Raw genomic sequence first — 25244 nt, forward strand, 5'->3', positions numbered from 1 at the left:
ACCAGCTCTGGGCACCCCAGTGGGGGCTTCCCTCCTTCCCCTCCCTTCCCCAACGCTGGAGAGACCCTGGCTGGGGGTCTGGTGGGAGGGTTCCCCCCATGCCCCCTTCTCAGCTATTGGGAGGCTAAAGAGAGGGTGTGGGGTGAAATCACCCATCTCCTGGCTCTTTGTATGGACTGGGGGGCATGTTTTAGTACCCCCAGACCCTGATATGGGCCACTGTGGGCATCTGTTCCTTTCACTTTTGAATAATGAATGTGAGTTCATTTTCTTATTGGTTCAATCTAAACAGTTTACAGAAACCTGCAAAGATTGAATCAATTCAGCCTCAGGCTTTGTTTGTGGTTAACCTTACAATTGTTTATTCAGGGTTGTACACACAACCTGTGTCAGAACCAAGAATTGATCACGGTTGTATACTGTGTTTTTAATGTAATATTTTTCAAATTATCTATCACAGGTCTGTCTTAACTCATGGCCTATGGGCTGTATGCAGCCCATGAATTTACAACTCCCAGGTTTCCTCCCCACTAGCTACTGCCCCCACCCCATTGCTTTGGCTACAGCTGCAGCTAGGGTCTCCAGGCTCCCCCTCCCTGCTCAGGCTTCTGCTTCCTGCTTCTACCCTAGGGGATGTGGTGGGGCATAATGGTGCAGCCTGCGGGGTTGGGGAGGTGGGGGTGGGAGCTGGGTTTCCTGCATGGCATGGTGCAGCAGGGTGACACCAGAGCAGCACTGTAGCCTGGGGAACCTGTTGCCCACACTGTTGCAGCCTGCACAGTGTGCAACCACTGTCCACTTAAAATTTAGACAGCCCTGATCTATTATTACTATTTTATTATATTTTTACCCTCTCATAATTACTTTTTTCCTGCAGATTTAAAGTTGACTCTAGGCTTGGGGCTATGGAGGAAATCCACAATATATTAAAAGAATAGTGAACTCCATGAATTGGACTTCAATTAAATGTTTTGGAAAATATCTGAGGGAAACTGGACCAGAAATAATCTGAAGGGGCCCAATCTTACATGTCCTTGCTAATATGAAGAAGCATTTGGTGATCTCACTGTAGCTACAGATTGGTTGTAGGATTAAGTGTTTTTGAGATAATATCCATCATTATTTTAGAGTAAACCTTCTATCTTAGTTTAATAATATTTGCTTTGTGTACAGTACAAAACCTGTTTTTAATGAAATAATACCTTGGCTATACTCTTGACTTTTTATTGCACAGAGATGTAAATATGAAAATTACTTGGTGCCCAAACTCTTACTGTGATGTGTAACTGCACACACACAGAAATATGAATGGTGTGCCAAATACAACCCTTCTGTCTTTTGACAATCTATCACTTTTCTGCCAAGCTTCACAAATTCATTCCTAATATATGACTGGGAATAAATAGCTCTCCTTGCTGCCTGTCTGTCTGAGTCGTCTTTATTTATTTTTACTCACTACTTTCTTGGAGGCTAAATATATCCATTTAAAAGCAAGAGAGCTCTTTTCTAGATTTGGCATTGATGCGTCTGTGTGTATGCAGCTTCTGATACCTTGTTGGCTGGGATATATTTCACCTGAAAGCAGCATCTGCTTAATGATTTGTCACCCTTTCTTTTTTCTGCCCTTAAGCTGCTTTGACACCAGAGACTTGTTAGCTGACTATAGTGCAAGTATTAGCAATGATTGGGGAAATATGATGAAAGCAATCTAAATTAAAAATTGCATATTGAAAATGTAACTGAATAATGTGGCATTTCATAGGGACTGTGACAGGTTTATATAGCTGCAGAAGACAATTCAGAACAATGAGTTAAGCAGCAACAACAATACATATCTAAAATATGAGTTACTATGTAAACATTCACCAGAGATGCTGCCCTAAAACTGGGGTACAGAGAACTACTAACCTTTCGTTTGATTTCCTTTTTTTTTTTTTAAAAAAAACAAAACCAAAAAACAGTTTATTTTTCCTTTTTAGATTGATTCTTTGGATTGTAAATTGTAAGTGAAACTGGCAACAAATCCAACAATGAGATAATTACTGTGGTTGAAATTTGGTGTAGTCCCTTACAGAGAAGTAAATGTAATCCAGATGATGAGCTCAAGCAATTCCTCATTAAAATGAAATGCAGCAACAAATTGTATTTGTACTTGGCTTCTGTTCTCTCTTTTTCCACCCCCCCCCCCCCGAAAGGGGTACTCTTCATGTTCCAGTGAGCTTTAGAGATTTCATGAAAGGCTTGACAAATTATTCGCCCACCACAAATAGAGTGCCACCTGTAGGCCTTTCTTTAAGATTGGTAACAAATTGTGAAAACAAGTTGAAAAGGAAAAGGACTTGCCTTAATTATAAATTGCAGACTTGGAAATACAGTTTATTTTAGATCACATGATCAATTTTTATAATTAAAATCAAAATCTTCCTCTCCTACATTAAAAACAAAACAGTTTACATCATGTTACATAAAACATTTCCCCAAACTAACATAGAACCTCTTTATATACATCCTTTGTCATCTATGTGCTTCTTATCATCAGGTATCATTTACTTTTTGTTAACGTAGAGCCTCAACAAGATGCATCCCCCCTCTCCCCTGATTTATCCATTTTAAATGATCAACATTGGCTTTTATGTCACATCATATTAAGATTTCTATACCGGTTCTCACATAACCTTTCCACCCACAACCTTCCCTTACCACCCACATCTCTTTGAAAGGCACTGCCTGTTATGCTTTCGTCAGTCTTTTGTTCCAACCCATTGTGTTTATTCCCCCTGCTCTCCCTTCCCCTGTTCAGAATTTTCTGGAACAGCATTCCCCAGTCTTTTAATTCACATGGTTCACCCATGTTGGCTTAATTGCTAACTTAAATTTAAGGAAGAAATTATTGGAAGCTTCATATAGTGCAACCCTTCTTTTGCCATCTTACTGTATGTGTATGGTGGGCCCTAGTCATGGCCTGGGAGGTAAAATATAAACAAAGAATAAAGATAGGTTATGCCTCAGAGCTTACAGTTAGTGTATAAAACAAGATGAAAGAGATGGGGCAGTATAGAGACACTAAGGCAACATTGATCAGTATGCACTCTACCGCAACCTCCTATCTATTGTTAAGCCTCTGTAGGCATCATGGTAAGGGGGGGGGACTTTAAGGTGTGACTTGGAGGGGAATAATGGAACTGGAAGGCAGTCTTTGGAACTGGAATGCAGTAGGACAGGTGGGAGGAAGAGGAGTGCTAGTGGGGACTAGTTATCCATAGCCTATAAGCATTTGTAGACTACACTTTAAAGTGGATTTAAAGCAGGTTAAATGCCTTTTGCACCACTTTAATGGCATTGCTGTTTGTATATTTGGCAGTGTCTTGCGCATTAATTCCAGCTGCTGTAGCACATTCAGTGGTGTAATGTGCCTTAAGTGACTTTGGGATGCAGCAAATGACTGGGGCGCTGCAAAGTAAAACACTTCCTAGGAGTTTGTTTCTTATCCTACAGCCATGGAGGGAAGCACCAGGCTCCAGGTGGCTCAGGGACTATGCAGGCAGGCTGTGCAGGCAGCCTGGGAAGGCAGGCTCCACAGAAGGGGGAAAAAAACCCAAAGAAGTGGTGAGCTCGAACTTTTTTTTCTTTCCCTGGAGCTTGCCTGCCTGCGCTGCATGGGGGCCTGGTGCTTCCCTGTGTGACTGTGGTGCCCCCTAGGAGTGCCCAAGCTGGGTGATTGTGGGCGAGTGCTGCTGGGGGGTGGGGGACTGCTGCACCAGCTCCCCTCTCCTGCAGCTCAGGGACCACTCTGCCCACCAGCAGCTCTCTTTCCGCTCTCCATTGCTGGAGAGGCAGGTAAGGATTGGGCTCTGACACAGGTGTACATGACACAGGGGTTTACTTCACCCTAAATTGAAGCAGTGTTTTTTAAAAAACTACCTCTTCAATTCAGGGAGAATTAAACCCCCGTGTTGTGTACAGATGCCCCTAATATCTCTTCAGTTAAGCAATTAGCTCCTGGTTCACAAATGCTCCTTCCCTCCCAGCCCAGGACTTTATGTGGGTCTGGCTTGCCACTGCCTCCCTTTGTCCCTCTCCCATAAAGGGCCCCAGGAGCAGCTGTGTCCAAGCTACTGTGTTATTGGTTAACCGTTTAACCATAATAATTAGAGGAGGTTAAATTTTTTAACTGATATTTACATCCTTAACAAAAAGGTGATTGTTCAAAATTTTAACTAGATGGAGGTGGGGAGGCAGGCGGAGCCAGTGCAGTTTTTACACTGAAGGACAAGTAATAGGCTGTGAGCAGAGACAGGTAGCTTGCTTATGTTTGATCGATAAATATTTTCATTGTTTGGTATAAAGCTGGAAGTGTGGACTGTGCTGAACCATCCCATGAATGTTTTCTGTATTGCGGCAGTATGGGTGAAAGTTACTTGGAGGGAGCATGGTAACAGAAGTTCTCCATATGTGTTAGGTACAGAATGCTGAAGAGCAGCTCATATCAGTGATTTGAAAGTTTTTTTTTCTCTTCTTTCTACCATCCATATTTTATGACTAAGTGCTCCCTTGAGCCTTAGCCAGCCGGAACCTGAGAGTAGCATCCATTGGTCTAGCAAGCCAAATTAAAAGGATGCATCTGGAGGTGAACTATTTAAAGAAATGAAGAGAAAACGTCTGGAATTCTACCTAGATAAGCCATTAATATGAGCTAAGTCAACCTAATACAGTCATTGGAGCTAACTTTTCCAATGGAGTTACATAAGCTACTGTATATATGTTAGGAATAAAAATGCAAAGACTTTTGAGCTTGGCAGAACAACATCACTTCCAAGCAAAAGATACTAAATTATCAATGAGCCAAGGCAGAAGTCCAAAGGAGGACCTGTGATATGAAGAACCAGATGGTGAGAAGACAAGGCGAAGGAGATTCAACATCTCACTGACATCCACAGTATGCATGTTTTTTCAGTGCCAACAGAGCCATTTAAAGTCTGAGCTCTCAGGGATCAACCCCCTTGAGACCTGGTTAAAGAAAGGGGAGCCATCAACTCCCTGTTGGAAAAAGCATTTTGAAGATCTTTTCGATCAAGAATCTATTGTTGATGAGAGTATCTCAACTGTATCCTGCAACATCTAGTCAGAGACGTTTCCAGAATCCCTCCCACCCTTGATGAAGTGAAGAAAGCTATCAAGTAGATAAATGACAAAGTATCTGGACCTGATGGAATCCCTGCCAAAATCTTGCAGCAGTGGTACGAGGAACTGGTATCATGCCCTCGTCATAAGGAGCTGGAATAATGAGGAAATCCCAAATGACCTGAGTGACACCATGAATGTGACCGTTTTCAAGAAGGGAGACAGGTCCGTTTCTGGAAATTACAGAGGGATCGCCTTGCTGTCCAAAATTTGTCACCATTCTTTGCCTGCTCCATAACAGTATATGAGTGGTGATTCTCAGTTATGGATCTATAACAGGTCCCTTTGAGGTTAAAAAGGGAGTTAAGCAAGGCTGTGTATTCACTCCAATATTCTTCTTGATATTTCTTACTACGATGCTACATCTGACCACCAGCAATCTTCCAGTCAGAGTGGAGTTAACTACTGAGTGAATGGTAAGCTGTTTCACCTTAACTGATTCCAAGCCAAAACCAAGACCACCTCAAATTCAGTCATTGAACTCCAGTACACTGATGATGCTGTGGTGTGTGCTCACTTGGAAGCAGACCTTCAGACAGTTGTCAGTGTCTTTACCAAGGCATACGAGAAAATGGGACTGATGCTTAACATTCAGAAGACTAAGGTCCTCCATCACCAAGCTCTTAATGAGCAGTCCCCAGGGCCGGTAATTCAGAATCGCAGTGAAACTCTGGAGAATGTTATTTCGCATATCTTGGAAGCCATCTCTCACAGAAGGCTAACATTGCTGAAGAAATCCAACTTTGCCTTTAAAAGTGCAAGTACAGTTTCAGACGCCTGAGGAAATGGGTGTTCGAAGATTGGGATATCAGTCCCAAAGCCAAGCTCATGGTTTATCAAGCGTTGCTATTCCCACCTTGCTGTACAAAGCTGAGACATGGACAGTGTATAGGAGGCACCTCAAGTTGCCCTCACAGAACCACGTGCCCAAGTTGCAACAAAGTCTGGTGATCCCAGATCGGCCTCATCAGTCATATAAAGCAATCATGGGAGACAATCATCCTCACCTGTGAGGGGTTGCCGATGTGTATGTGAGTGGCCTAACATGAATGGCCATGCAGTGCCCTGTACTTCCAAATTAAAAGGTAGACAGATTGGCATCTATCATTATTTTCCTAAAGCTAACTAACACTATCACAACACCGTTGCTGGCTTATGGATTTTATGGGGTTGGTAGCGAGGTGTTTAAGGAGCTGCTCATCCCCTCAAGGGCTTGAAACCCAGCTGCAGACAGTCAAAAATTGATAGTGTGCCTGGCTGGGAGGCTAGTGGCCAGCTGGAAGTGATAACCTGCTAATCAGGATGGAGCCACAAATATGCTTAAGAACTTCAGGAGGGAGTGCTGAAAAAGGAGAAGCTCAGAGCTACAATTGCCCCTGTCCAATGCCTGGAGAACAGAGGGTTTTTTTATTTTTGTTTGTTTTACTTATTGTGGTTTGGTTTGTTCATTTATTATGGTTTCAAAAGTGTTTCTGAAAAGAGTAAAACCAGTCTGAGTACCTGAAGTTAGAGCTGACCTGCCTCTGTCTCAGGCAGTGAGGTACACGAACTGCTTATGGGGTGATTTTCCATGAGTGTGAATATCTATATTTCTATCTTTTATCCAATCTCCAGCATCCACAGACCAACTAGATGTGACAATGTAGGGGTGTGAGTGAGTGAGTGACCTTTCTATGGCAGAATTGGAGCCCAGATGACTGCTCCTTTCAGTGCCACCAGTTGGTTTGCCCTTTATAGGGAAGTATTAGAAGCTTCTTTTTCCAAAAGTGCAGTCTCGTTTTCTTTTCCTTTTCATTAATACTTCCACAGAGCAAATGGAATCTCTAAATTAGGCAGCATCTTTCCACCTTCATTCATTTCCACTTCCTTTATAAGCACACAGAGTTTATAGACATTCCCACCTTTCCTAGTGCATTATTGGACTTCCCTTTCAGTTGTTTTTCTAATACCGCATTTGAAGAATCTGAGTAAAACACACGCACATGTTGCAGTTAAATGTAGCATAATGCTACTGGCTTGAAACTATCCTGTATTGGAGATTCTCATGTGATGGTCAGTTAATTCAGTTTTGGTTCCACTGCCTAATGAATGAATACATGTCCAAATTGCATATAAATAAAATAATTTCCAGATCTCAGACTTGTCAAAATTGACCTTGGCCCCAGTTTGGATCTGGACCATAGGGCTCTGCCCAGGCCAGATTTGTGGGGCCAGCAGCAATTGCAACAGGTCCAAATGCACATATATATTTGTTTTTAAACACTCTGAGGTGATGAGGGTGGGAAATGTAAAGTAAGAACATTGAGTTTTGTGTGGATATGCCAATTTTCTTTTAAAATGTTAAACACTTATTCTGAAGGGTAAAACACCACTTTTCTCATGGTAAACTTTGGAGAATGGCTTAATTTATATTTCTGTCTTTCTAAGTAGGAGGTAGGGCAGGGCAGTACACTAGAGCATGTATACATGTGCTCCAGGAATGTGTGTGTGGGGAGCAGAGGGGGCGCAGGAGCACTTTAATTAGAGCAGCTATGAAAGCTGCTCTAAAGTGCCTGGAGCGTCATGTGTATCAGCGTCCGTGTGCTGAAAAATGGTGGTGGGGGCACTTTAACCAAAGCTCATCAAATGAGTTTTATTTAAAGCGTCTCTGCTGTCATGTTTCAGCGTGAGGATGCTGATACACATGACAGTGGAGTCTGACGGAGTGCAGTAATTACTATTCTCCAGCAGACTCAATTGAGTCTGCTCTGACGTGCTATAATTACAGTGCATTGGAGCAGGCTCTCTGCACATGTATAGGTGTCCCTAGAGAGTAACTTGATCAGAGAGGCATGAATTTTTGTAGGCAGCAGCCTACTTCATCAGATGCAATAGATAGACAGTTCATTGACACCATCTGACAAAGCAGGCTGTTGTTTATGAAAATTCATGCCTCTCTGATCAAGTTAGTCTCTATGGTGCTATCCTGCTCCTGACTTTTTAGACTAATTTCTCTAGTTACCTCTAAGGTCTTGAAGAAAAGCTTTTATGCTTTGTATTAAATAGTGCACTGAAGAATGTCATGATACAGTAAACATTTTTATCCTTCCAGGCAGTACCCAAAGGGCTGGGTCATTACATTTCCCCTAGAATTATAAATAAATATTACAAGGCATTTTTTTTAAATGTCCGTGCTAATTAACATGTTTTTCTCTTATTTTCCTTTCCAGCAAGCAACAGGCAGAGGTTTTGGTGACAAAGATTTTCGGTCTGGATTAGAAAATGGTATTCTGCTGTGTGAGTAAGTAATACTTTAAATTTGAGCTTCAAATGGAACATCATACTTGAGATTAAACTTATTTATTTACTCTATCTGGTCCATACAGCTGTTGGTTTCCTTTTGCAAGCTGGGATATTGTGTATATAACACGTTTCATTATTTTCGCATTTCAGTGCCAATGCTATTGTTATGGCCTGGATTGATATGTGGCTTTACAAAAACAAGTTTTGCTTCCCCTGCCCTCTTTAACCTCTTTGACAGGCTAAGTAAAGTAAAAGCAATGTTTGCACTTTGGTTTCCTTTTATTTAAAGATGTTGACTGCGGTTTGTCAAATAGCATTCTGCACCTGACTGCAGACGCTTCTGGTACAGGGAAGAGTTCTGAATCAATGGCAGATTGTTGGTGAGGCTTAACCCAGCAAAACCCAAGCTTGGGTCCTTTGAGGTTAAGGGTGTACTTTGGCAGGGTTTTGTTTGTTTGCTTGCTTGTTTGTTTTTTTGAAGATCCATTTGAGTGGATCCATTTGAGTTTTTTTTTTTTTTTTTTAAAGATCCATTTCACACTTCTTAATACAACAGGGTCATAGGTTTAACTAAAACCTGCTAAACTAAACAAGCCTTTCTCACTTACCTGGGGATTTAGATTAGGGACAGGCATTCAAAAAGCCTGAGCCTGAACTGATTCAATCTTTTCAAGTTAGTCTAACCTGCCTAGGTTGAATCAGTATGCAACTGAACAGACATTCCCTCTGGACTGAGAAATGCTGGCACATGCCTGCGGTGGCTCAGGCTAGAAGCCGGAGAAGCTAGAGCAGAGTTTCCCAACCACTGGGCTGTGAAGGGTTGCCTGTTGGGTCGTGGCATGAGCCCCTTGCTTGAACCTCCATCTTTCTGCCCACATGAGCGGCTTCCACCACCAGCAGTAAGCTGTGGGGTTAAAGTTGGGTGGTGGGGCAGTCCCAGGAGGGAGGCAGCTGGCTCTGTGCCCTGTCCCGCTCCTAGGGAAGGCAGCGGAACCCCTTCTTGCCGGGCAGTCCCAGCTGGGTTCCTCCCAGGCCACTACCTGCACAGCCCCCTCCCTTGCAGGGTCCCCTGGTGTCCATGGCTGTGGTGCCCCAACCCGGCTGGAGCTGCGCCTTTACTTGCAGGGCAACTCCTTGCAACCTCTCCCACCCCCCCATCCCCCCATGTAAAAATTAAATTTAAACATGTAAGTTAGGTTGTTTTTATACTAGGTACATTATACCTTATCCACCAGAATTCTTTGAGTAAGTTTGCCGGTCCTCAGTATAAAAAAGTTTGGGAACCACTGTGCTAGAGCAGCCTTCCCTTCTCTTCCCTTCCCTTCCCCAGAACTGAGCAAAGGAGGTGTGTGCAGTGCATGCATCTGTTGATGATACTGAGGTTTTTAATTTCTCTCCCTGTTTCTTCATACTGTCTGCAAACCTGACAGGTGAGGGAGCCAGGAGGAAGTTAACACAGCATTTATCAGCCCATCAACAAAACAAAAGCATCTCTCATTAGTTCAAGCTCTTCTTAAAACAGATTTTTCCAAGGAAGGAACAGGGGGACATTACCGGTTGACCTGTTGATTAGCTCCAAAAAGCCCTATGCGTACACTGTACTGTCTGCCAGTCCCAGTGAAATTGGAGATGCACATGTAGACACCTCTGAGCATTAGCTGGCATACCATGTGCCTAGGGTCTGTGGGGCTGGGGTCCATGCTGTGGGAGAGGATAGGGAGAGGGGGATTCCTGCTTGAGCAGCAAGGGAGGGATGGGGCAGGGGGAAGCCAGGCAGACCCTGCTGTGCCTACAGTCTCTGCCGGAGCTCTGTCTAGCAAGCAGAGGGCTGGGGCCAGCCCTGCTGTCTGGAGCCCAGCCCAGCCCAAGGCTGCAAAGCATCCATGATGCTGGGGGACTCTGGTTTAACTTAAACCAGGAAGGGGTCTAGGACAGACATTGCATAATCTGGTTTGACCCAAATCAGTTAAGTCTGATACTGCATTCAACCAGGTTTATCTTAAACTAGTTTCAGCCATTTTGAAACAGGTTTATGTGCACTGAACTTATGTTTTGTTACAGGTTTAAACCAGTTTCTGATCACTTAAACCAGTTTATGTGTAATATCTGTCCCTAGCCTTAATATCTCAGCCTAGATCAATTTTCAAGAGCGCTGGAGGAGTTAGGTGTAAGGTTCCCTCTAAGTTGCATCCATGCATGGCTGTACCCAACTAAAAGTGTGGCCGTGCATAGCCTTTTCAAGGCCGTGCACCCAGAGAGGCTGGGGTGGGAGCCTAGCGTCGGTTCCGCCGGCTCCGGGGAAGTGCTCCGCTCCCCCGTATCAGGGCCAGGGAGTGGAGCGCTTCCCTGGAGCCGGCAGAGCCCATGCCAGCCCCTTGCCCCAGCCTCCATCCCTGCCTTGCCTCACCTTGGGGAGGAGCTGCCGCTTGCCCCAGTGAGGCTCCGCTGGCTCCAGCACACTGCTCCACTCCCTGGCATGACCTCAGGGGGTGTGTCCCTGAGCCGGTGGAGCCTCACTCGGGGCAGGCAGCAGCTCCTCCTCATGGTGAGCCAAGGCACGGATGGAGGCTGGGGCATGGGGCTGGTGCGGGCTCCGCCGGCTCCAGGGAAATGCTCCACTCCCCAGCCCTAATGCGGGGGAGCAGAGCCTGTGCTAGCCCCAGCCTCTGGCCCCCAGCCTCTCGGTTCCAGCCCCTGGCCTCCAGCCCCCTTCAATAAGTGTCCCACACTGGACTGAGGTGGTGTGCTCACGGACTGCTGCTCCTTAGGGGGAACATTGGTTAGATGCCCAGTTTGATGACTTTCAGCTTGCTTTAACTCTGACTGCTTGGAAAATGCCACCCCCCACCCCTGACAGCAGCAGCTTCTAAGCTCTGTGTAATACTTTAAGTAGGGTGACCATACATCCCAGCTTCAGATTTCATAGGCTGTCGCGGTCAGTAGATGAAAATTCTAACTAATGTCCTGGGTTGACTGCTCATGGCTGGTCCAGCTCCTCCTGAGTATGATGTGTGTGTGTGTGTGTGGGGCGGGGGCACTCCCCTGACCATGGCCCCCTGGGCAGTCACCCACGTCGCCCCCCCAGAGCTGCCACTGACTGACCCTAATGTGCATGAGACAAATTCACAGCACAGGATTGTCAGGACCAGAGAGTTGCCACTATGTGGAGGTCAGGTGAGGAAGGGGCTTCCCTGGTAGGGGTGGAGAAGGGATTGGAGGCTTGGCCCACTGCCCCTGAGGACATGTGTTTGGGGGGTGGCTGCTGGGGATCTATGTTTGGTGGGGCAGCTCTGGGCTCTGCTCTGAGACTTCCAGTGGAATTGGAACCAGGGAGTGGCTGCCATCACTGCACAGAGCCCCAGGGGGGAGGGGGGTGGCTTGGACCCCTGTCCTCTCTTGAGACTGTGGCCCTGGCTGGCTCACAGCCCAGTGGAGTTGGGACCTGGGAGCTGTGTGGTCCCTCCCCACATCCTGCCCTCCTGGCTGCCAGGGACCTGGGTTTTGTGGGGGTGGGGGTGGCTCCAGGGTCTGGCTGAAACAGGTGTTGAGCCCGGGTGCTGTTGCTTGGGTCCCCTTGGGTGGTGGAGCAGATTGGAAGGCACAGGGGACCTTGTGTTCTTTGTAGGGACATCTCCTCCGTCCCCCACCTCATCACTGTTTCAAGCTTAATCCAAAGGCTGGAAGAGGTGCCGAGGTTGGGGCGGGGCAGTGTGGGGCTGTTCCTGCTTTGCCTGCAGCAGTGCTGCTGACTTGGGATAGGTGGGGAAGGGGGGCAGTGTCCCGAATTTTCCAATTGCTCTCTAGATGTGTGGGGAGGCTATTTTAAATCTATGGTCATGACCTCAAATCAGAAGAAGAACAGAGGTGCATGCCAGTCATCTTAATTTAGGGCATGGATTCAGAAATGATGGTATTTTGCAACTTGCAAGGAAGCTTTCTTGAAAAGCGAAGCGGTATACCAGTCCAAGCTTGTACTTGTTACAGTTGAATTTTAGGAACAAAAAAGGAACCGTGATTTTGGATTTGGCTTTGAACCTGTATAGTTGAGCACGGTTTGGTTTTTTGGAAAGCTGAAACCAATCTATATACATTTTATGCATCTCAATAATGCAGTTCAACATTTAGCTTGAACTTTGAGTGCTGAACCCTTTAAGGGGGAAAAAAAAAGCCAAAGAACAGATAAAATATTGTTTACACATCTTTTCCTCCTCTCCAAACCAGTTTTTGGCAAAGACGGATATAGTTACTGCTGGTCAGATGTTTTGCAGTATATAGTGGCATGTGTAGTGACTGGTGTTGCACAAGAACTTTCTCCTTAGTGAGAGAATTTTCTTTTACAATCACTTAACTATAACCCTTGTTTGTCGTGGTTGAATTGTCTTGGTAGAGGAGTAAGAGGATGTGTGCTTCGAGATTAGATCGCAGTCATCTCAAAAAAACAGATCTATTCTGACTTAAGTGGTGTAAATGTTTTAGATGCAAAACCTAAGTCACTAACCCTATCCCTTATTGCCTCCATTGTAATATATGAGTATCTTGGGTTATGGGGTTGAATGGTTATGGTAATGAGTGAAGTGGCAGGACTACATTTACTTTATAATCTTGGGGAAACTGTTTTTGTTTGCTGTACACATTTGACAATATATAGACTTGCCCTTATGGGCATTTATATAGGAAGACTTTCATTTAATAATCCAAGAATAAATCTAAAAAGGATTTTTTTTAAGAGCATGAGGAGTTTAAAATGCAGCCTAATAGTACCACAGCTTTATGGCAGCATCTCTGGCGTGTGTTTTAGATCAGTGGGGGCCAACCTTTTTGGCAGGTATTCCACAAATTTGCCACCCACACTTCCCGAGTGCTGCTCTGATCCCTTTCCCTGACCCAGTCTGCTGCTCAGTTTTTTGCTCACAACCCTATGCTCCCTGACCAAGCTGCTTGTCTGCTTTCTGCTCCTTGCCCTGTCTGCCACTGCTGCCTCTCCTCTTCTTGATCTTTCACAAGCCGCACAAACAGGCTACCCATGCCACAGGTTGGCCGCCCCTGTTCTAGATGTAAATTGTTGTTGCTACTTAACTCATTGCTCTGAACGGTCTTCTGCAGCTGTCTATATACACCACTAAATCTTCATGCTTATGTCAGAAAACTGACATGAAGGGCCTTCTCCTCAGATACAGCAAATAAAGCTGTCTTCCTGGTGCTCCATGCTTCTACCAGAAGTGGGCCCAGTGATTAAAATAATGTTAAATAGTGATACAGATGAATAACACTGAGCCACCAAATTGGTCTTGTTACAGATTGTTTTTGAAATGAAATGGGGCAAGGAGGGGAATGATTATTATGTTAAACTCTTGGCAAATAACTCTTCAATTATTTTCAGCTCAGTGCAAAATGAAAAACTCCCCACCAATTGCATTGGTCCCTTATGCTGAAGGATGGGGCCAGAACTTCTGGAAAGCATAGGTTCCTAAGGGTGGGGCATTGTGAACCTAGTTTGTAGCTCCTGCTGCCTTCAGCATTTAGATTCAAGCTGCCATGGGCATTATTATATCTTTCAACACTGGCTGGAGTGTTTGGGTTTGTACTGACCTGCCAATTACAAGCAAATATCTAACCACATTTAAACTCTTTTATTCTATGCCAGTTCTTTTTGTTTGAATCATAACTTCCCAACAAGCAGATGGGAAAGGGTTGCAAGGATTTTTTTTTGGCATATCCGCCACAAAAAAATGTTCTGATGGGTTTTTAGGTTTCAGCTGTTTCAATATCCAGCATGTGGAGGATCTGTCACCCTTTCAGGCAGATTAAATCAAGGTCAGAGAAACAGAATTGTATTTTAGGAAGAGACTTTGCTTTCAGGCTTCCATACATTTGGATATTGCAACCTGTGTATACTGTGTGACACTGTGTGAGCTAGAGGTGATGTGAAAGTATGTGTCTGCAAATAGGGAAAGCTATCATAGTTGAGCTGTTCTGAGCTTAACATCACTGCCTGGCTCCACAGGCTTCTCTGAATAAGGGAAGGGGGAGAAAGATAGCGGACTTAGCTTGGCTCCAGCCATTAGACTGGCTGTGTGGGGAAAGTAAAACTAGAGAAATAAAAACTCTGTTTTCTTTCAGAATTTGGGTTAAAAGGCATGGATTTTCTTAATGTCAAAATTTTAGGGTTTTTTGATTCCATGACTCGTTCCTGGAAGGAAGGAAGGAAGGGGTGTGTGTGTGTGTGTGTGTGTGTGTGGTCACTGTGCAGAAGAGACTCAGTAGCCAAAGTGTTTATTCTGCAGGCTTTATGTGAGTGTTTCTACCAGCATCTGGATCTGGTCCAATTCTTGCACTTTATATCTTGCTGTATTCTTTTCATTGCACTGAGGATTCTGTTAAAAATAATGAAAGGGAGGGCCATGATGCTTCAGTCTGACAAAAATGCCTAATGTGGCACCTTTTTGGATTTTAAAGCCCACTCATGCTGTTTCCAGAATGATACCAGCTCTAATTGTTCACACAGCTGTGCCTAGAAACAGCTGACTTGTGTTTTTTTTAATGATTCCACAGCTCTTTGGCCTGGTTGGTCAGCACCAGTGTGGACAGTGATTCAGCAAGGGGTGTCTTGGCATACCAAGACAGAGGCAATTCTGTTACCTTTTGTTCCTTTTGCCAAAGTATATTTTTACCATATTATTTCATATGCCCGGAGATTCCATATGTTCCCCTAGTGTGCTGCTGCGTGGATGGTTGGATCTGCTGCTCCTCCTGGCCTACGGGTAATGAGCTGATACTCAGCAAGAAAGCTGGCACAAAACAGGAGTAGGACTACAGCAGCAAGTCTCTAAAATGCCTGACTTTTTCCGAAGACCTACTTTTCTCCTGCTATGAAGCATTAGCACTTGTGTTTGACCCAGATATCCTGGAAAGCCAAGGGAATTAATCAAGAAGAAATTTTAATCTAATAGCTGTAATGCTTAGGTATTTCTACAGAAGACACTAGTCATCTGGTAAAGCAGGATTCTAGTGAGAGAAAAATAGTCTATTATTCATCCCTCACAGTTACTGCCTATTTTGTCTCCTTTGTTGCTTTGCTTCAGAAGAATTGATTATGATGATTTGAGTAAAAATATGTAAGTTTTTAAAGATAGAATATGTACATTTGCAAACAGCTTTGCCATATTCTTTTTGCCTTGAGCATTTAGGGGGATGTTTCAAACTAAACAGCTCTTCTTTCAGAAGAAAGAAGAAATTGTGACATCTGAATATGGATCTAAGTTGAAACTTGGCAGTTCAGGTCTATGTGTTTCTCTTGATATGAATCTAAAAGAAGTTGAAGGCTTCCAGTGAATGGGGAACATACTTGTGGGATAAAATCTTGGAGGCATTTTTGACGTGCGAGTAGCCCATAAATTCACATTCATCTCCAGATTTTCCCAAAAAAGACAGTTCTAAAGGGGCTGAAAGTCCTTAAAGTTCACACTGGTATTAGTTGGAGCTTGAGGTATGTGCGAGTTCTCAGGATCAGGACCAACTTGTGAAAAATAGACCGTAGCTTTTCTATTTTACTCAAATCACGCATCCTGGATTTAAATATATATGGCACAAGGGTAATGGGAGAGGAAAAACAAACACACACAGCCTTGCACCCACAATAATATACCAATGCAAAATGATTTGGCTTAGCAATGTAATGTAATGCAATAGCTATATTAAACATGTTGCTGACGCTATCTCCTGTACCTAGACTGGTTTACTTGCATGTCTGCTGCTTGTTAATCAATTGATTTATATAATATAAGCTCATAAATACATATTTCAAAGTTCTGGAATTCTCAAAACTGGCACATTTGAAAAGTTCACTACATCAGGGGTTTTCAGCGTTTTTTGACCAGTGTACCCCCAGCAGCTGGTCGCAGAGCAGGAGGTGGAAGGAGTAGAGGTGGCGCAGGGTGGTGGATGGTGGTGGCAGCTGTGTGCAAGCTCTGTTCCCCCCTCCCTTCACCCCCCGCCCGGCATCCAGCAAGCCAAATGGTGCCAGGCTGTACATTTTCCTTATGTTTCAAAAATCCAGAATTTTCAAATTTCTGGTAGGTGCTAGGTCCCAAGGTTGCCAGATTTATGAGGTTATACTGTATCATTAAATACTGGCTTGGCTTAATAATGCAACTTTGATTCAATTAAGCCTGTCTTAACACTAATTTCAGTGTTTTTAAGAACATGTATAAATGCTTTGCTGAACTGTGACCTAAGGGTGTAACAGTGGGTAATAAAATCCCAGTATTGTTATAGGTTTGCATCACTTAGCTGTATTATCTTTGAGTAATCTGTGCTCCTATTTTTTGTGTGTGCTATTTTACTTCTGGAATGTGTTTATGAAATGAATATAAGTGTCTTTAAAATATAAAAATAACTTTTGCTATTAAACAATAGGCATTTTATGACCTCTGCTAACTTTTTATTGAATGTAAAAGCTGATAATTTGAGGAATTTTGCTAAAACTAACTCCATATAATAAATTTAAGGGAAAGGATGTTAGTTATTCCCACCCCCCATCCAGACTTTCTTCCAGCAATGTGAATTAATAGAGTCTTAAAAAGACTGTAATAAAGTTTCTAGGTTTTACTTTTAATGAAGACATTTGGCAGTGGTTATTCATATGCACAAAATTCTTTTTATATTTCTTAAAGAAAAATGGTGTGTGACTGTAAATCTGAGTGACTTTAAAATGATCAGTAATTACTTAGAACAAAATCCTAAATTCCATTATCACAAGAATGATTTTGTCCTGGAAAAAGACACCTACTTAGCATGAGTGGTTTTTGCCATTTGGTAATGAATGAGCTGCTTATTCTCAAAAAACAGAATTTCTTTGGCCCTGCATCATGATTCCAGCACATGTGACCTAGCTTTGTGCTGGTATAAACTTGGTTTTCAGTACAAGTTGGGTATATGCCACATCCATGCAAATCCAGCAGTGCAGAATTGCAAAATTTAGCTTTCAGAGTAGTAGAATCAGATGTGGAGCTGTTTGCAGACTGACTTAAATTTATAATCCAACTGTAATTCCTTTAACATAAAAATCTTATACCTGCAACTTGATGCCCACTTTGGGAAATTGCTGTGGCAGTCATAGGGGCAGGCTGTTGAAACTGTTCTTGAAAATATTCTGAGTTTCCTATCAGATTTCGTATTTTACTCATCTACCAACTGTGTAGTACTGACAGTAAAACAAGATTTTGGCTGTCTGATGTATAGCAAGAAGATTCTTATCTGTCCAGGAAGCTAGCTAGAGAAGAAGCTAGTAGATGCCTAAGCCATGTACCTACTGGGTAATTAAGCTCTGTTCAGTTTTGCTATTGTAGGGATATTATTTGTGAAGATCAAAACAAAGTGTTTTCTTGTATTGGCATGCTATAGGTCTGGCTGGGACCCATGCCTTTAAATGGAGAACGGATTGATGGTGGTCTATGGTTTTTCAGGCTTTGTATTCTAAAGCCAAAGCTTTATCAGGATCATGGATCTGGCATATTTTCAGCCCAAAGAGAGGACCCAAAGCTCATTAGGCATTAGGATTTAAGTTCAAATGAGGACATTTGAAGCAGTGTCGTGTCAAGCTGGAGTTCTTAATCTTTAAATTTTATTATTTGTGGTATAAGGAAAAGTCACTTATTAGTATGGTTTCTGTGGGAGGTCAGAAGTAAAATAACAATCTGTAAAGTCTAGCTGTGTGAATAGGGGAAGTGGAGCAGCTGAAGGGCATGCATTACTACTGCCCTGATTAAAAAAAAAATAAATAAATTTTAAAATGGCAGTAGTATTGTAGACTGCCGACTAAATGGCACTGTGGTTTCTCCAATACATTTTAGTGACTGACAGGGCAAGCTGTGGAATACTGATCTGTTCAGACTAATTTTGTCTATGTGCAAAGAGTAACGTTCCAGTGACAGGTTTAACCTTTCAGCTATGTATGCTGTGGAAAATCTTTTGGATTCATACTTTGAGTAGCTATAAAGTATGCTTAATTAACCATGCTTATAGATGACTTGCTGTGCATTGTAGTGTGATATCCATTAAACTTTACATTGCAGTGCACAGTATTTTCTGCATCTAATAATAAGCATAACATCTAATCATTCAGACTTTTTGGAGGCTTTTTCATAGCCTGTCATACTGTTAGTTGGCTTCATACCTTTACCCACACAGCCACTTATATATGGTGCTACTCCTTTAAATTTCCTTGTAAAGCCTATATCCGGTCTTCACTGAAGTCCTTAAAGACATACTTCAGCTCTGCTATTTAATGTCTTGCATCTGACCCCTAACTCCTGTCCATATCTCCTCTGAGTAGCAAGCAACTAGCTGATGAAATCTACTTTGAATATCTGGAAAGCACTTATAGCATTATGGCTATATGATATAAAATATATAGGGCCATAAATAATATACAGTTAATTAGAAATTGTTTTTAGAATTGAAGTTTCTTAATTTTCTCACTGTCCACAAGATCCAGGGATGCTTCATGTCCATATCTAGATCTGACAGTTGATTTTCCTCTTGTTACCTCCATTTTAACCAGGCACCCATAATATCTAACAACTGACCCTAAATATATGAATAATGTTTTTTAGGTTCCCAGAGAAGAGGGTGGCATTTCTTAAAATATATAATTACTTTAAAAAATGGAAAAAAAATAAAAAGTACAGATGCCTGCTTTGAGTTATTTCACAGTTATTAAGATTTGCTTGTACCCTGGAACACCTAAATATCCTCCTGCTTTTGACCAGTTTCATCAGTCCATTTTCTTAGAAGTAATGTCCATCCACCTTTTAACAAAATCATGTGTTGAATATGTACACTTCTAGTTTAGGCTTATTTATGAGCCAGACCTCATTCCAGCCTTCTTTTTTTCACTTCCTGAATTTTATTTTCCGTAAACCCCTTTCTGTCCCATTTCCTCCTAGGAGCCAGATCTTTTTGGAGCCTGGAATTGGGAACCATTCTCTGGTTTTTCTAAGCTAACACTTTCTGACAAGAATTGCATATGCAGCTTCTCAGTACTTTTCATTAGATCATTTGTCAGCAGTCATCTCAAACGCCCTCTCTTCCTGGCAGAAGTTTTTTCAAATTCTTAAATGGAGCTAAATAAATGCTGGAGGGTCTGATAGGTTAGTCATACAGTTGCTGGCAAGGATACGAGCCCCTCCTTGCTTTTAGGAGTATCTCCCCTCCTGACTAGTCAAGCCTTACTGATCCTTCCCCAAATCATCAGAGTTTTGGAAGGGGAAGGGTGTGCCATGAAACATCCTACAACAGGGACAGTGTTAGAGCTTTCCACTCCTCCTGCAGTGAGCTGCTTGGCTAAGGTAAGGCTTTCCTAGCTTCTGTATTAAGGATTTTTACGTTTCGCATACCAGTCAGTTTCTAAAGAATATCCCAGCTCCCTGAAAAAGCCGGGGGGATAAGTGTAAAGGGGATTAGTGGTAGCATGAGTATTGTGTTAAAGATAGAACAGGGATTGGTGGAAGGCAGTTAAAGGGCAAAGGGGTTCAGGTATATGACCTGTATCAGTACAGGTCTGTATTTGTGGATGTGGGTTAACTGTTAGTGGGTAAGATGGGTATTGTAATGAGGTCCCAGAGCCTTCTAGAGATCAGGGTCAATTCAGGATTCACAGTCTTACACATTTTACAATCAGGTCCTGAAAAAGTTTTGCTTTTTCTCTGCTCTGTCTTTCTCTCTTTGATTTCTGTAATCTTAAGACCCATTCTATCTCGCCTTTAGTAACGTTTTGTTTACAGAATCTGCTTTCAACTTTCAAATCCTTCCTTCTTTTATTGCTTTCTTTACCTTCCCTTAATTGCATAATCATATAGAGCTTTCCTGCATGTAGTGCAGCAAAACGATTTAAGAACTATACTTTATCCTCCTTTCTTTTATATTACTTTGGCTTAGGACTTTTTGAGCCATATAACCTTCTAATTGTTAAGGTCAAACACTTAGTTGTGAGAGACATATGAATCTTATGTAGTAGGTTTTAAAAGCAACTTCATGGTTAATCTACATATGTGCATGATCATACCAGAAATGCAGTAGAATCCCTCTGAATTGCAACATGAAGAGTACTTCGTGGCTTGCTTTTTAGCCTTTGTGATTTCTCATCTGAATTCTATTCTTTTAACCTGTCATAGTCCAACCAAGTTTCAGACTATTGGCATATTGTAAAGTTGAAAGGTCTGGCATACATTTCTTTTGTCCTCCTTTTAAACTGGTTGCCTCGAAGTTATGCCATCTGATACAGAAACACCTGCTGTATCTTCCTGGAGAGTGTGAATAGTATTTACTGGCTTGTTTCCAACCCTGACAGACCACAAAATGTCAAATCTTAAAATTTTACAACACCGTCCTGAATTAAAAACAAAAGTATCAGAAGTAGATGTTTACAAAATATAATTAACTATTTTTTCATGTCTTTGAGGACTGTACCAGTAGACTTGTGTTTTTAAGGGACCTTGGTGAAGTTTTTAAAGTTTAAATAACTGTAGGAAACTTTGCTGCTGCTAAAATAACTCATTAAAATAGAAATAAGTAAAGCATGGTTATATGTAATAGAAGAAGAATGTATTTGTTTTTCTGTTTGCTTGTTTGTTTTCCTTTGTATTTGATGAGTCTTTCATTTTGGTTGTGTTACTTTTCATAGTTTCTAGGGTTGGAAGGGACCTGAGGAGATCATCAAGTCCGACCCCCTGCCATGGCAGAAAAGAGTACTGAGGTCAAACAACCCCAGCAAGGTGTGCATCTAGCCTCCTCTTAAACACCCCCAGGGTAGGAGCCTGCACCACTTCTCTTGAAAGTCGGTTCCAGATCCTAGCCGCCCTGACTGAAGTAGTGCCTCCTGATATCTAGCCTGAATCTACCCTCTGCCAGCTTGTGACCGTTATTCCTGGTCACTCCTGGCAGTGTTCAGGGAAACAGGGACTTCCCCAATGCCTGCTGGTCCCCTCTGACTAGTTTGTAACAGGCTACTAGATCCCCTCTCAGTCATCTCTTGTGGAGGCTGAACAGGTTCAGGTCCCTGAGTCTCTCTTCGTAGGGCCTGCCCTGCTGCCCCCGATCATGCGAGTGGCCCTCCTCTGGACCCTCTCCATGTTGTCCACATCTCTCCTGAAGTGTGGTGCCCAGAACTGGACTCAGTACTCCAGCTGTGGCCTGACCAGTGTCGCATAGAGGGGGAGTATCACCTCCTTGGACTTGCTTGAGATGTGCATCTGTGGATTTTGAGGAATGCAGTTATATTAAGACCAAAACGTAATTCTCCTTTCAGAAAAGCTGGATTTGGGGACAGGTTAACTCTACTTCTAGATGGAAGAGGCAGATACCTGGAGCACAGTCTTGTCACGGACCACAGACTCTAACTTGCATGTGTTTAAAGTCCTGTATTGAAATTAAGGAATGTAGTGATTTCAGGTGGAGACTCCCAAGGTGAAAGTTGGGTTTCTTGTGCACTTTGAACCAATACTATTTCTTTAAATGAGTGGGTTTTAGGACACTAAATAGTTAAGGAAACTTTCCATTTTTTTAAACAAACTTTTTGCTTTTAATTTTTATTGTGAAGGGGCTGGCATAATACAACAACTGGTGTTCCTGGTTCCTAGAATTATAGAAGATGGGCATTTAAGCAGTTTGGAGAGAAGGATAGAGAGGTTGTTATGAACTTTATGATGAGGGAGACTCAAGTTTGACTCCTGTGATCCTGTGACCCTGGATAAATCAGAGCCACGTTTTAAAGGTATTTGCATACCACATTTTCTCACACATTACACATCGTTGCCAAATAAGACCTGTACATTGTTTTTGGAAGACAGATGTCAGAAAAAATATTTTTTCCAGTCATGGCAAGAGCTGACTGCATCCAGAAGCTCACTTGCTCTCAGCTAGCTCAGTGGCTGTTTCAAGGAAAACCTACAGTGTAATGTGTTTTAAGAAAATAAATAAATAAAAAATTAACCCTTTCACAGCTTCTGCCAAATTAGCAGCAGCTTATGGTTGCTCAGCCAAAAGTTACTGTTAATTCAGTGATAGCTGTAAGAGGATTAAAACCAATTCTACCCATGCTGCTTGCTGGCTCAGAGAGAAGCAGCAACCATTACAGGGCTGTGTCTCGATGCTTCTATTCCTCCGTGCTTCTACTCCAGCAAAAAAAAAAAAAAAAAAATCAGCTTTTCCACTTAATTGGAATGCTTGCCTTTTTGGAGAGCTGATTCTTTTTAAGGAAAAGGGTCACGACTAAATGGAGTTATACTTTTATGTATCTGGTCTTCTGGCTGGTTGTCAATTCCTCTTCAACTAGGGATTGTAGAACATTTCCTATGCCACACAATGTTATGAAAACATTTGTTGCTACAGTGGTGAGGGATGCAGAAGGGCCACCATTTTATGTGAAAATTGACCTTCTCTGTCCTACTGTCAGGGAAGGTTTATTGCTTCTTGTGTTTCTAACTAACAGGCTCCTCCTATTGTTCTTTGTTTTCAGATTTCATTTGATGTACTAAAGACACTGATTGATCAGGTTTTCCTTAAACCCTTTACATTTATTAAAATCATACAGAATTGGCTTTTTAAATATATATTTCACTTACTTTGGGCACTAAGTGGAAGTGCTTTGCCTGCACTTTGTGTGTGTGTAAAGGGCAGTTTTCTAAGAGTCTATCTGACTGTTTCTCTTGACTTTACACTGTGAATATGTAAGTAAGCATGTGTAAGCAGACTGCGCACGCACAACAAGACTATGTACTGGCTGGCTACATGAATGACTAGCTGCATGCATACCTGGCTGTAAGCCCTGGAAAAGGCTGGGAAGGGAAGGATGACCATCTGATGTTTTAGCCATAATACCCATCCCTGTTGGCAATCTCTGGATTTTAAGGATGATTTCTACCATGGCTCACTGATGGGTCTTGAGGTGACTAAAGAGTCCAATCCTTGAGCCACAAACCTATTGCAGAAGTTGGAGGTCTTTCTTCAAGGGAGTGTAGAACTTAGGCTAGCATTTCTTTCCTTTTCCTTCTTCCACTCTTTCTTCTCTGCTTTGAGGACAAGACACACTATCTCAAAATGGACTGCCACTTGCTCAAGTGGCACCATTGGAGTTGTTTGACAGCCAGCTTCTCCCTGCTCTTGATGTCAGCATCCATTTTCTTGAGGTATGCCTTCAACGTGTCCTTGTTTCCTTTGGCCACCGCAAGATCTCAGGCTGTTAGTAAGCTGGTAATAGAGAATTTGTTTTGGGAGTTGAGGATCAGACATCTGCACACAATGTCTGGTCCAGTGAAGTTCGTGCTTGAGGTTCACAGATTGTGCCAGTAACATTGGTTTCAGCAAGGATGCTGGCATTTGTGCAGCAATCTTCCCATTTAATGTGGCGGATTTTCTGGAGGCATCATTGGTGAAACCTCTCTAGGCTGTTAAGATGACAATGGTAGGTCACCCAGGGGAGGTGCACCTAGGCCAAGGGTTAGTGAGGAACTAGTTAGGGAACTTCTGGAGGGACTGGATGTATTCAGATCAGCTGGTCTGGACAATCTCTATCCTAGAGTACTGAGGGAATTAGCTGCTGTCATTGTGGGACCCCTGGCACGGCTTTATGAGCACTTGTGGTGCTCTGGTGTGGTGCCAGAGGACTGGAAGAGGGTCACTGTGGTTCCCATCTTCAAAAAGGGGAGGAAGGAGGACCCGGGAAACTATAGGTCAGTTAGTCTTACCTCGATCCTGGGTAAGCTTTTTGAGAGAATTATTCTGGCACATGTCCATGCGGGGCCAGCAGGGGAGATTATGCTTGGGGGCAACCAATATGGGTTCATTAAAGGCAGGTCCTGTCAGACCAACCTGGTGGCCTTCTACGACCAGATCACCAAATCCTTAGATGCAAGGGTAGCAGTGGACATAGTCTTCCTGGACTTTCGAATGCCTTCAACACTGTCTCTCACCCCATTCTCATTGAGAAACTACTGGGGGACTGTGGTGTCAACACCTACAGTCAGATGGCTCGCCATCTGGTTGGAGGGCCGCACACAGAGAGTGGTGGTGGATGGGTCATTTTCGACCGGGAGGGATGTGGGCAATGGAGTTCCGCGGGGCTCGGTCCTCAGGCCTGCGCTGTTCAACATCTTCATCAGCGACTTGGACGAGGGGGTAAAAAGTACCCTGTTCAAATTTGCCGATGACACTAAGATGTGGTGGGATGTGGGCATGCTAGAAGGGAGGAATAGGCTACAATTGGACCTAGACAGGTTACAGGGGTGGGCAGATGAGAACAGGATGAGATTCAACACTGACAAGTGCAAGGTCTGCACCTGGGGAGGAAGAACCAGCAGCATACCTACAGGCTGGGGAACTCCCTTCTCGTCAGTGCAGAGGCAGAATAGGATCTTGGAGTCATCATTGGTGCCACCATGAATATGGGCCAGCAGTGTGGGGATGCAGTCTGGAAGGCCAGCCTCACCTTGTCATGCATCCACAGATCCATCACGAGCAGGTCCAAGGAGGTGATACTCCCCCTCTATGTGGCACTGGTCAGGTCGCAGCTGGAGTACTGCATCCAGTGCTGGGTGCTGCACTTCAAGAGGGATGTGGACAACATGGAGAGGGTCCAGAGCAGGACCACTCGCGTGACCAGGGGCAGCAGGGCAGGCCCTACGAGGAGAGGCTCAGAGACCTGAACCTATTCAGCCGCCACAAGAGAAGGCTGAGGGGGATCTAGTTGCCTGTTACAAACTAGTCGGGCGGGGGGGAACAGCAGC

General features: G+C 43.3%; 1 protein-coding gene across 1 annotated transcript in view; it reads left to right on the top strand.

Annotated features, from left to right (window-relative positions):
- Positions 1-25244, top strand: part of LIMCH1 (LIM and calponin homology domains 1) — a 279812-nt gene that overhangs the window by 89388 nt on the left and 165180 nt on the right. The window contains exon 2 of the mRNA XM_019552844.1: positions 8391-8461. Within this exon, the coding sequence (XP_019408389.1) occupies positions 8391-8461 (71 nt within the window). The remainder of the gene's footprint in view (positions 1-8390; positions 8462-25244) is intronic.

This window comes from Crocodylus porosus, unplaced genomic scaffold (genome assembly GCF_001723895.1).
Source record: "Crocodylus porosus isolate Cpor-Errol unplaced genomic scaffold, CroPor_comp1, whole genome shotgun sequence".
In the NCBI taxonomy this organism is placed as follows: domain Eukaryota; kingdom Metazoa; phylum Chordata; order Crocodylia; family Crocodylidae; genus Crocodylus; species Crocodylus porosus.